The 12,094-nt window shown below is 49.6% G+C and overlaps 1 protein-coding gene across 1 annotated transcript in view; it reads left to right on the top strand.

The window, feature by feature from the left end:
* The first annotated feature begins 6,579 nt into the window (after window positions 1-6,579).
* GLRX3 (glutaredoxin 3) overlaps window positions 6,580-12,094 on the top strand; it is a 31,543-nt gene continuing 26,028 nt past the window's right edge. Inside the window, exon 1 of the mRNA XM_060641179.2 lies at window positions 6,580-6,711. Coding sequence (XP_060497162.1) covers window positions 6,623-6,711 — 89 coding nt within the window. The 5' untranslated portion in view covers window positions 6,580-6,622. The remainder of the gene's footprint in view (window positions 6,712-12,094) is intronic.

The following is a 12,094-nucleotide window of genomic DNA, read 5'->3' as shown; positions in this document are numbered from 1 at the left end:
TTTTTCCTTAATGTTTATTTTTGAGAGAAAGAGAGAAAGAGAGAAAGAGAGAAAGAGAGAAAGAGAGAGAGAGAGAGAGAGAGACAATGCAAGTGAAAGAGGGGCAGAGACAGACACACAGAATCTGAAGCAGATTCCAGGCTCTGAGCTGTCAGCACAAAGCCCAACTCAGGACTCGAACCCACCAACCGCAAGATCGTGCATGACCTGAGCTGAAGTTGGATGCTTAACCCACTGAGCCACCCAGGTGCCCCCAGAGCAAGGAATTTGAAGGCAGCAGCTATTTTACAGGAAAACCGCCCCAACCGTGAAAACCCAAAATGAGTGAGCCAGTTTGGAGACCATCTGAACTGAGAATCCTTTCTGGATTTGAAGCAAATCCAAATTTGTTCCCAGCACCAAGAGTTAGTATTTTGCCAAATCCCTGACATTGCCCCTGAACTTCCTGGAGGGCAGCTACTGGGAACGGGCACAGAGGCTCCCGAGCTGGCTGAGTAGAGGTGCCTTGAACGTCATGCATTTTGCCCTATCCTGCCCACTGGACTCCAGCGGGGGCGCCGTGGCGCTGGGCCAACGTTCACACAGCAACTCTGGAAAAGGTTCAAGAAGACAGATTCCAGAGGATTAAAATAAAAATCCTGGCCTACCTTAGTCCTGCCCCTGTGCAGGAAGCTGTTGTGGGTGTGGCGGACTTTCGAGGAATTTAGGCAAGTGTAAGACCACTGTGGTCATTGATTTAACCAAAGTCGAACCAGTCAGCTTCCCGGGTTGGGATGGCCTCTGCTGTGCACTGAGAACCGATGATTGGCTGTTAGCGGTGGGTCGCTGAGCTGTGTCTCTAAGGAATGTGTGTGTTTGCAGTGTTTCGCAGACCTCTGTGCCCTGAATCCCTTCCACAGACAGGAAGGGCCAGCTTCACTCATAGTGCCTATTGGACACCCCAGGTGTCCACTCCGTGTGGCGACCTCTCCATGCCAGAGCAGACTGTGAGAGGGCGCCAAGGTCAGCGGGACAAAGGCCCATGCATTCAAATGAGACAACATGGATGGAGAGCCAGGGTCTGTAAGGGTCCCTGTTGAGACGTGAGCTGCTGGGGCCACACAGCCTGAAGGTGCTTCCCTGGTTAAAACTTCTCAGCTCTCTTAAAGATTTTTTTTAATGTTTATTTTGAGAGAGAGAGAGAGAGCGAGCACAAGTTGGGGAGGGACAGAGAGAGAGGAAGACGCAGAATCTGAGGCAGGCTCCAGGCTCTGAGCTGTCAGCACAGAGCCCAACGCGGGGCTCAAACTCGTGAACTGTGAGGTTGTGACCTGAGCTGAAGCCGGACGCTCAACCGACAGAGCCACCCGGGCGCCCCTAAAACTTCTCAGCTCTCTTAAGAATGACTTCTGATTGACAAGGGATCTTGTTTGTGACACCAAGTCAAGTTCATCTGTGTCCTTAGTTCCTCAAAACCGATGCAGGAATTATAACCAGGAGCAGAGAATTAGCACCAAAAGGACTTAGAGAAGACAGAGTCACACATGGGCGTGCACGCAATATGGTCTCCCTGTGAAAGGTTGACACAAGACAACGAGCAGCTGCATAGAAACACACACAGCAGTCACAAACACTCGTGGCCAACCAAGCGTCCTGTATCTGCAATGATCACACCCCGGGACCTGGACCTTCAGGTAAACAAACACGCACGTGCGAGTGTGCGTGTAGTGACAACATGCGGAGTTGTCCTCACCACCACCCTTCCCCCAGCCCCGTACTGACATGCCTTCACAGCACAGTTCAGACTTGGTAAATGTCACAGGATGTCAAGTGCTGAGAAGGGCAGGAGAAGGTACTAGAAGTTGGCAGGTTGGGGAAAAAAGTACCCATTTGGTGGATCAGCAGAGCCTCTACAGACTCAGAATCAGTATTTGAGGCCAATCTGAATTCTGGCCTCTCTAGGTGGAATAAAGAAACCACTCAACAAAGGATGCTCCTTCCCCAGCCTGAGGAGGTGGCTAATGCCACCTACCGCCCGGAGACTGGTTCTGCAGCCGGTTCCGGCCACCCCGTCTGGTCCTCGGTGGAAGAGAGATTAGGATTTATGCCAGGGATGGAAAATGGGCTGTCACCTCTCAGGACGGTGATACATTGTAGGGAATTAAAAATTAATTTAAAAATTATCTGGCTAAAGTGTTTTTGGAGATCGCAATAAATTGGATTAAGATTCGTGGACTACATTTCTTATAAATACATTTCTTCTGCAGGGCACCTTATGAGGTACGTTCATATTTTTTTCGTGGGTAGCAACCCCAAAAGCTTCATCCCAATTCTAGATTAGGTTATTGGGTACATGCTTACCTGCATAGTCGTATCTTAGGAGAAACTGGATTGCTGTGGAACCATCAGATAACACACATTTCTGAAAAGAAATGGAATGTATTTTTATTGGCACAGCCAAGATGAAGTATGTCTTGAAATCTGTTTTACAAATAAACTTGCACATAAATTGTCCATTCACTGCTTTGAAATCTTTTTTCACGTTTGAGGAGCTGTCAGAGGTCCCTAATAAACATGAGTCTTATTTAGTTTACTGGATATGTAATTCTTCTTTTCTTTGAAAATAATTATTTTTCAAGCAAGTGCAGCAAAAATACAACCAATAAAAATCTAGCTATGACAGCATAAACAACCTTTATAGCCAGCATATACATAGAGTTCTTCCAATAAAAGCAGTTTCTAGTAGGGAAAGGAACACGGAAAATTGGCCGACCGGTCGGAGATCAAGGTCTGGGCTCCTAAGGGTCGACAGCCTGTTTCTACTTCTCCATTGGGATAATCCCTGGCTATCGGGGACATTTGGGGCATCCCAACTGCTGGTATATTTCAACGTGGTTCGTGAGACACCCGCCCCAGGGCCCATTCTTGGGGCCACCAAAGCTGATGGACGGTAGGGTGAAGGTCCCCAGAGGGCTCCGGAGGGCAGGATGCAGACCCTCTACCTTTTGCATCCGGCCCTGCGGTCTCTCAGGAGGGTGGTGCCAGGATGCCAAGGTGAGTGGGCAGGGCTGGGGCAGGGGGACTAGGGTCCATTTAGCAGAATCTGGTCCAAGGATTCTACTCTGGATTTTGGTCACCTCCAACTCCGACTAGTCAGGGCTCCCTTCCAGGTGTGTTGTTTGGGCCCTTCCCAGCCCTGCGTCCTGGGGTGGTCTCACTGTGCCCTGATCATGATCCTTGGCCACCAGCACGTGTGGACAGAGCATGAACCCTGCAGCTGAAGGCTCCTGGGCGTCCCCAGCCAGGTGCAGACTCTTCCCGGGAAGCTCCGTGTTGGCAAGTTCTCAGCAGACATGCGGGTGCTCATTTATGCTTTTTATAGAGCTCCAGAAGATGTTATCGCAGCTTGAGAACAGAAATTAAAATATGTATCCTTCAGGTGCAAATCTACTGTACTTACAGTTTTACTGTTTCTCTGCAGGGGGGCTCCATTAATCTTGTAACAGTGAAATTCCTAAGGAAATTAATTCCCTCCAGTTGGGGTTATTCTCAACTGGTCTTCGGGGGCGGAGTAATTGGAATTTAAGAGTCTCTCTTAAAAGAAACATTGGCCATTTTACTTGAATAACAACACTTTTTAATGCCATGCCTTGCCCATTAAAAACGCTGGTTCGTTCTCTCCCCACCCTCCCCCCCCCCCCCCCGGACTCCTGTGTCTCTCAGATCCTTGGGGTGAGGTTTACAGAAACCCCCTCCAGGTGGGGACTTAATTCCAAGTCCTCACCTAGAGTGACCAGGTATTCCTGTCCGCCATGACTTATTTGTGTCTGCCTAGCTCCTCAGCACTGTGCCCTGCCAGGGAGTAAGTGACACTCGGCCCCAGGAAGGAATGATGTGTCATTAAAAATGCAGGGCGAAAATATTTCCTTGCCTATTTAGGAGCAGTTAATGTTAGCTGTCGTTACCTGGAAAAATAATGACCCCTCAGTCTCTCTCTCACACTCAACCCTCTTTAAAATGGGGTCCATTCACAGATGCAGGGTGGGGGGGCTGCTTTGCTGCCAGGAAGGCCTCCCGCAGCTCTGTCTGGAGCTTTGGTTCTCCCAGGCCAAGACTTCACAACGCGGGGTCCTGGCCTCCAGATCCCTGTGCTGTGGGTCCCTGAGACGCAGCACAGCACCCGTGGAGAAACCTAACTGTCCTGTCCTTTTCAGGGCTGGGCCGCTGTCCCAGGAGAGCTGAGCTGCGCCTGGTTTCTGACTGAGCAGGGTCTGGGAGCCCGGGAGAGGCCCCTGCTCAGGGGACACTTAAGGTGAAATGTCACTGGCTTCCCTAAGGGGGCGCCGGGAGGGAATAGAACATGGCTAAATGATGCTTCTGTATGGGGTCAGCAGAAGGTCAGTGCCTGGGATGAACACACATCGGTACATAGGCCGAAAACAGCCCCAGTATATTACTTTCCTGTGTTTTTAAGCTCTTCAACACTAACGGGCCGGAGGGAAAGCCAAGTCCAGAGTATTCTGTAACCGGCCAAACCAGTTTACTAGGATAATGAGCTTTTCCCTTTGGGTGCAACAAGCTTAGAGATGACAGCGTACTCACATGGGAGGGATGGGGTGCAGTGGGGTACATGAGACGGGCAGGAGGTGTAAAGAGAAGGCCTAGTGTGATCTTGGTGTTGGTCCTTCCCTGCCGAGGGTCTGGGTGTTTCCTTAGCTATGAAGCGTAGGTAGGTGGTGACGTTTTCACCTCAGCAGCCGGAGGAGCATTGAGTGATAAACACAGACTCTTTTGTGAGGGCTTCGGAAGGCTGACAAGCACTTTATACGTGTATATATGCTTATGTACCTGTAACTCAGATGCAACAGCCTCCCACATGTGGCTTGGGCTCAGGGCTGAGGGGAGTGGTCTTTTGTTGCCAAAGTCAGAGCATTTTATTTTTTTATTTGAGACAGAGAGAGAGAGAGAGAGAGAGAGAGAGAGGGAGCCAGCAGGGGAGAGAGACAGAGAATCCCAAGCAGGCTCCACGCTCAGCACGGAGTCCAACTCTGGGCTCAATCCCACGACCCTGGGATCATGACCTGAGTCAAAATCAAGAGTTGGACACTCAACCAACTGAGCCACCCAGGCGCCCCCAAAGTCAGAGCATTTTAAAGCTCAGAGGTCAGCTGCTAACCATTATGCCTGTGTCTAATGCCTATCACGCACTATGTCGATGGTGATAGCGGCAGAAAGAGCATGAGTGACAAGTGGTAATATAATCTGGGAGTTTTCCTTTTTTTTTTTTTGTAAGTAGAGAGCATGTTCTGTAGCTGGTGTGTGCTACTATCAGCAAATTCCATTTGAAGGGGAAATCAGGATTTTTAAAACAGCCACATTCAGAAGGGGTGATTACTACTGCTTTTTGAAAAAGAATCACTATTGCACAATTCCCTTGTGCATTACAATTTCATTATTTTTAAAATTACAAAGACAGTCCATGTTCTTTGAAAAAATGCAAATGACACTAAGAAGTACATAATGTGAAAAATGAAGGTCTTCCCTTTCACTCTGCTCTTTTGCGGGGGCAAGCTCTCCTAACACTTTGGGGCACATCCTTCTGAAGAACTTTTTCTATGCTGTGTTCAGCTATAGGTAGTTATGTCATTTAATTTCTTATATTCCTGTTTAATATGGCCATCAGAGTGGGGTACCTGGGTGGCTCAGTCAGATAAGTGTTGGATTCTGGATTTTGGCTCAGGTCATGAGCTTATGGTCTGTGGGTTCGAGCCCTGCGTCCAGCTCTGCGTTGACAGCATGGAGCCTGCTTGGAGTTCTCTCTCTCTCTCTCTCTCTCTCTCAAAAATAAACATAAAAAAACTTTTTAAAAATGGCCATGGGAGTATACACCCTGTTTTGCAACATGGGGTTCCCCTCCTTCTATTGCATTTTTGCATAGTAATCTCTAGGTTTTATTTAAAAAAACTTTTTTTCATTGTAAAATAATTTTGTGCCACGTGCAGTTCTAGGAAATAATACAGAGAGATCCTGTGTACCTTCTCCCCCAAAGAGGACATCTTGCAAAAAACCATAGTACAAAACCACAACCGGGATGTCCATGATCACACAATCCGCCCCTTTTCTTCAGATTCCCCAGTTTTACTGGAATTCATTTGTGTGTGTATTTTGTCCTATGCAATTTTATGTTTAGGTTTGCATATGTAACTACAGTCAGGATACAAAACAGTTCCTCATGGCTCTCATTGCATTTTAAATAATGTAATTTTCCATTTTCAGTAACATCTATCCCATTCCATCCGCACCTTTTAGTTAATTTCATTTTAGATTAAAATGCTATCCTGTGGGACGTCCAGACCTGACTTCACCTGCAGTCGCGCACACACCCTCCTCCCGGCTGCTGTAGAACTGTCTGGAAGGTGCGGAGCCTCCGGGAGCGGGGGCCCAGCGAGGCCGGCGTCCGCGATGCCTGGAGCACGCGGGTCAGGCGCGCGGGCGCTCCCCCGGAAGCTCCGCCCCGGGTTCCGTGCTCGCCCTAAGCGCAGGCCCGGGGCGGCCCGGGGGCGGGGCTTCCGCGCGCAGTCGCCCGGAGGCCCCGCCCCCGCCGGCCGCCCGCGCTCGATTGCTCTTGTCTGGCGGCTGCAGCATGGCGGCGGGGGCGGCCGAGGCGGCGGCGGCCGTGGTGGAGGTCGGTTCAACCCGGCAGTTTGAGGAGCTGCTGCGCCTCACAGCCAAGTAAGCGGGGCGGCGGGCGGCGGGGCTGAGGGGACGCACGCGGGGGGGCGGCCTCCCGGGCGGCGGCCGGCGGCCCCCGGATCCCGAGCCTGGTCTCCGGGCCCGATCCCCGGCTCGGCCCGGACGCCCGGCCTGGCGGCCGCGGGGCGCGGCGGCGCGGCGAGTCGGCCCCGGGGCCGGGGGCGGGGCGCGGAGACCCCGCGGCCGCGTTGCCAGCAGCGGGCGGTTGAGGAGGGCCTAGCGGGTTAGGTGACTCTGCCTCCCTGGAGCCGAGCGGTCGAGACGTGTGGATACTCGGGTAGTGCTCGCGTGTTCCAGCTCACCTGCAGCCGCAGACGGGGATTTCCTGTTTGGGGAGCTGGCCGAGCCGGGGTCTGTGCTGGTTTGGCACACGCGCTCCTGGCCCTGGGGACGGCTCCAGAAGGGGACCCGCGGGGCTGCGCGGGATTAGGGGACACCGAACTGGGCGGGCGCGTACGAGCCAGGGCTTCCGGGGCCGCCCCGCGGCGCTCCTGCCGCCTCCCCCCGTGAGCCCTCCGGGGCCTGGGGGTTCTCTGAGCTTCGTACCGCTCTACTGCCGCCGGGTACGGTGGGGGCTCCAGGGCCGGATGGCCGGGGAGCCAGTCCCCAGCCCCGCCAGTACCTAGCCTTGTGACCCTGGGGCAGGCTTCATTACCGGGCCTCAGTTTCCTCGACGGCGAGATGGATTCTTAGAGTAGCGGCTCCCTAGGGTTGTGGGGGGTGAAGGAGGCGGTGCGTGTACCCCGCGACCTCGCCTGGCGCGCGGGATCGTCAGCCCGGAGTGTTTTCAGTATGGAACAGAGTACTTGCATGGCGTTCCCAGGCAGTAAGTGCCTGTGGACCCGATTCCGTGGGATTGACCCCCCCCCCCCCCCGATTTGATTTAGGGGCAGGTAGTGCCCTGCTTGGGAGAGCAAGTGAGACGGGGGAGTTAGGTGCCTGTGTTGGAAATGGAGCAGGGTGAGAATTCCTGCCTGAACTCGTGGCTGGTCATGGGCTGGGGACGTGGCGGGGTCCAAGGTATTGGCCAGAACAGCTCTTTTGACTTTTGAGGCTTGCTTGGAAAATTGTTTGGGGTGGGGAGGAAGTTCAGATTACCGAGGACAGCCAAGGTGGACTCTTCCTGAAAGGACCAGGGCCTGCGCGGGCCTGCCCTCCGGACGTGTTTGAACTTACTATCACCTGAAAGACTGTTTTGCTCTGTGTGTTGCACAATTTGGTTTTTAGGTTTCATTTTTTATTCATAAAAATCCTTAAAATAACACAGTCCAGACCATACCACGTATTCTTGCCGCTGGCCGGTACTTAAACTGATCCAGGAGACAAGACACCTTTTCCATAGCGATTAAACAGGCACCTGGGCAATGATGCATGGCATCCAGGAAAGGAATAAATCTGCCGGTTTCGGTGAAAATGGAAGCATTTACATTATTAAGTAGGGGCGCCTGGGTGGCTCAGTTGGGCCTCAGACGCTTGATCTCCTCTCAGGTCTTGATCTCGGGGCTGTGGGTTTGGGCCTGCGTTGGGCTCCGCGCTGGGCGTGAAGCCTACTTAAAAAAAAATTAAATAGTACTTGGCATTGTAGTCATTTAAAAATCTGCTTTGTAAACATCACTTCTCAATTTTAAAATTTTACGTGAATTGAACTTTTTGCTTGCGTCACGTCAGGTGTTTGTAGATCGCTGACACCTCAGCTGGTCTGTGCTGGGCGGAATGTTAACACCCATCTGCAGAGTAATTGAGATTTTGCCCGTGTGTAAAATACTTACGAGTCGAGTATAGGTGGTATTTAATAAGGGGTAGCTGGTGTTAATCTGCAGATGAGGAACTGCAGGAGCAGAACACCTAACGAGAGAGAAACTGCTATTTATCGAGCACCATTTATCCTGCTGATGAAGAACCAAGGTCTGTTACGTTGTCCAAAGTCACGTTAGTTGGGATTTGAACCTGGTCCTCAAACGGCACACCATGCACGCTGGATTACAGACAGAGTACTCTTACCTATAACCTAAGAGGGGGCGGTGGCAGCGTAATGTTTGTTTCAGGTTTATATCCTCATGCTACCAGACCCGGCGTACTTAATTAGAAAGCTAAGCATCTAAATATGAGAATATTGTGGGTGATGTAAAATAACTATTGATACTGTCATACTTCTGTGTTTTCAAAACGTCTTCATATTTTTGTTTGATCTTCCCAACATTCCAGGGTCTTAGTTATTGCTCTTTTATAATTGGGAAGTTAAGATTCCATGATTAAGACCTAAATTACTCTTCAAAGCCATGTCAGTGATAATGGAATTTAAGTTGTGTAGGTGTACTTTTTTCGTTTTTTTAATTCTTAGAGTATAATTGACACAGTATATTAGTTTCAGGTGTATTATTTATTTATTTTTGCATAGATCAGTTCATACTATTATAAAGTTTGGTAACATTTTAATTAAGTTATTTTTTAATGTTTATTTGGGGGGGAGAGAGAGAGAGACAGACAGACACAGCACGGGTGGGGGAGGGGCAGAGAGAGAGGGAGACACAGAATCCAAAGCGGGTTCCAGGCTCTCAGCTGTCAGCACAGAGCCCAATGTGGGGCTCGAACCCACGAACCGTGAGATCATGACCCAAGCCGAAGTTGGACGCTTAACCAACTGAGCACCCAGGCGCCCCTTAATTTTTAAAAATACAATCATATTGTGAGCAATTTTCCATGTCGTCAAGATTCCTTGAAAAATGATTCTTAATGTCTTGATAGTATTTTATTGTATGACCATTAAAAAAACTATAGTATTGTTGAAGAATTGGTTTTTCTAGTTATTTTCTATAAGATAATGGAAAAGTATTCATATACATAAATCTTGGTCTCTTTAATTACCTCCTTAGGATAGATTCTTGACTGTGTAGGAAATTTCTGAAAGGTTGCAGTTTAATTTTTATCAGCAGGATATGGAAATGCTTGGCTCTCTCCATCTTTTTGGTTGTGGAATATTATTTAAAAAATCCCTTTCAATTTAGTAGAAAATGGTATCCCAGTTTTTTAAAAATGAGGTATTAACATACACACCATGTAAAATGCACAGATCTTAATAGTTAGGTATGATGAATTTTTATAGTTGTACATACACAAGCAATCACCATTCACAACAGTCTCGAGCCCCAGAATGTTCTTTAGCTCCTTTCCAGTAATCCCCACCGCTGATCCACTTTCTGTCAGTGTAGATTAGTTCTGCCTGTTCTTGGTACTTTATGTAAATGGAGTCTACAGCTGCTGGTTTTTTATGTCTGGGTTGTTTTGCCCAGCATGTTTTCGAGATGCATGTTGCTGCATGGATCTGTCATTAGTTCCTTCTTACTGCTGAGGACTATTTTAGTACATGAGTAGACAACAGTTTCTCCAGTTTGTAGACATTTGGGTCATTTCAGTTTTTGGCTATCGTGTCTGAGGCTGTTGTGAACATTCGTGTGCAGGTCCTTTTGTGCGCCTCTTTTCTTTCTCCCCGTCCCCTTAGGCTTTGGAGCCTCCCCAGCATCCTCTGCAGAGGCTCATTCAGAGGTTTTTGAGGGGCAGGTAGATCACTTATGGCCTGCGTCACACTGGCCAGAGCTCAGTTCTGGGGCCCCAGACAGCTGCAAGTGTAGTCAGGCTGTATGCCCAGGAGGAGAAGGAAACCACACTTGGTGAAACACAGCATAGTCTCTGCCATAGGCCCTGAGGCCCACCTACCCACACGTTGGAGCTTCTGAGTTCTGCTGGACACAAGCGATAACCTATTGGTTAGGGACCTACAGTATGTCCTTTCCAGCCTTAGGTGGGTCTTGAGAACATGCTGCTTTCCTCTTGTGTGCCCCCGGGGCAGCTCTCCCTTCTGCCTCAGTGCTGTCTGGGACTCAGACCTCCATTTTCCTTTGTTTCAGCAAATGACTCTTCCTACCTGGGAAAACAGCATCTCCCCAACTCTCCTTCTACTCTCCCCTCCCCCAACATCTAACATTTATTCGTAGCTTTACCCATTCTGGATTGCTTCACTCCTGACCTGGAGCAGACTGCCCCTTATCTCAAGATGAATTCTTCTCTGCTCTTAGGTTCCCCTCCCCTGCCGCCCCGAGACTTTGCATCCTTAGAAGGCTCTTTTGCCTTCAGCCTTTTCCTCTCCACTTGCACTACCCCCTCACAAGATAAACGTGAAGATTTTCTTGTATTAAAAAAAACAGGGGCGCCTGGGTGGCTCAGTCAGTTAAGCGTCCAGTTTAGGCTCAGGTCATGATCTCACAGTTTGTGGGTTTGAGCCCTGCATCTGGCTCTGCGCTGACAGTGTGGAGCCTGCTTGGGATTCTCTCTTCACGCTCTCTGCCCCTCCCCCGGTCACATTTTTTCTCTCTCTCGTAGTAAATAAATAAACTAAAAAAAAAAAAAAAAGCCAATCCCTCGAGCCTGTCTTTGCCTCTGCCTGGGACTCCCCCTGTTTACAGACAGATCTCTTATTAAAGTGTAGATTTCTAGCAACCTGCTTCCTCCTCTTAGGTTCAGTCCCCCGCATGCTGCAGTCCGACTTGTGCTTCTGCCGTCCGGCGTTGCTGGTGCCCTGCCACCTGCATCAGATGGTTGTCATTCCTTCCTCCTCCTTCTCTTGACTTCTGTGAGGCCCTTTAAACCTTTGAGGGGCACAACAGAATCGAGCCCCAGAATGTTCCATTTAGGCTCCATTTTCTGGTCTACTGCCGGGTTCCTTTTCCTTTGTCTGTCCCAACTCCTGTTGGTGAGTCCAGAGGCTCTGACCTCTGTGTTTTTGGAGAGCTTGTGCCAGCTCTGTTTCTTGATTCCCAAGTCTGTCTGCAGATGAAGCACAGACTTCTTTCCTGAGTTTGAGACCATCGCTAGCAGCCCACCAGGTTTCCTCTCCTCTCAGGTTAGCGGCTAGTATATGTGACCCATGCCTGCTGCCACTGCTGGTCATCCATCAGTCACTGAAACTTGGAGTTGCTCTAGCCCTTGCTTCTAAGGTCACCAACCAAATCCTGCCCCTCCTACCTCTGAAATCCCTTTCGTTCTGTTCTCTGACGCTGGATGGGAGGCTCACTCTTCTCTCAGCCGTACTGTTTCACTGGTTTTACAGGTTGCCACTCCTTTGCTTACCCACAGGTTAGTTGTCCTTACTTCCTTTCTCTGTGTAACATTTTTTTAAAAATTGTGTTTTTTTCCTGCTTTTTCACACCTTTTCTGGTTGGGGGTGGTTATATTTTAACTTAGAATTCTGTGGAAGGGTGTTTAAGTTCAGTATGAGGATAGACTTAAAAGATATCTTTGCCAAGACAATTTTGTATGAAAATAGTTGATAAATATACACTGAGATGCCTAAGAACTTAGTGAACAA

Source organism: Panthera onca, chromosome D2 (assembly GCF_046562875.1).
Source record: "Panthera onca isolate mPanOnc1 chromosome D2, mPanOnc1 haplotype 2, whole genome shotgun sequence".
Classification (NCBI taxonomy): Eukaryota; Metazoa; Chordata; class Mammalia; order Carnivora; family Felidae; genus Panthera; species Panthera onca.
This window is presented reverse-complemented; position numbering and strand designations above follow the sequence as displayed.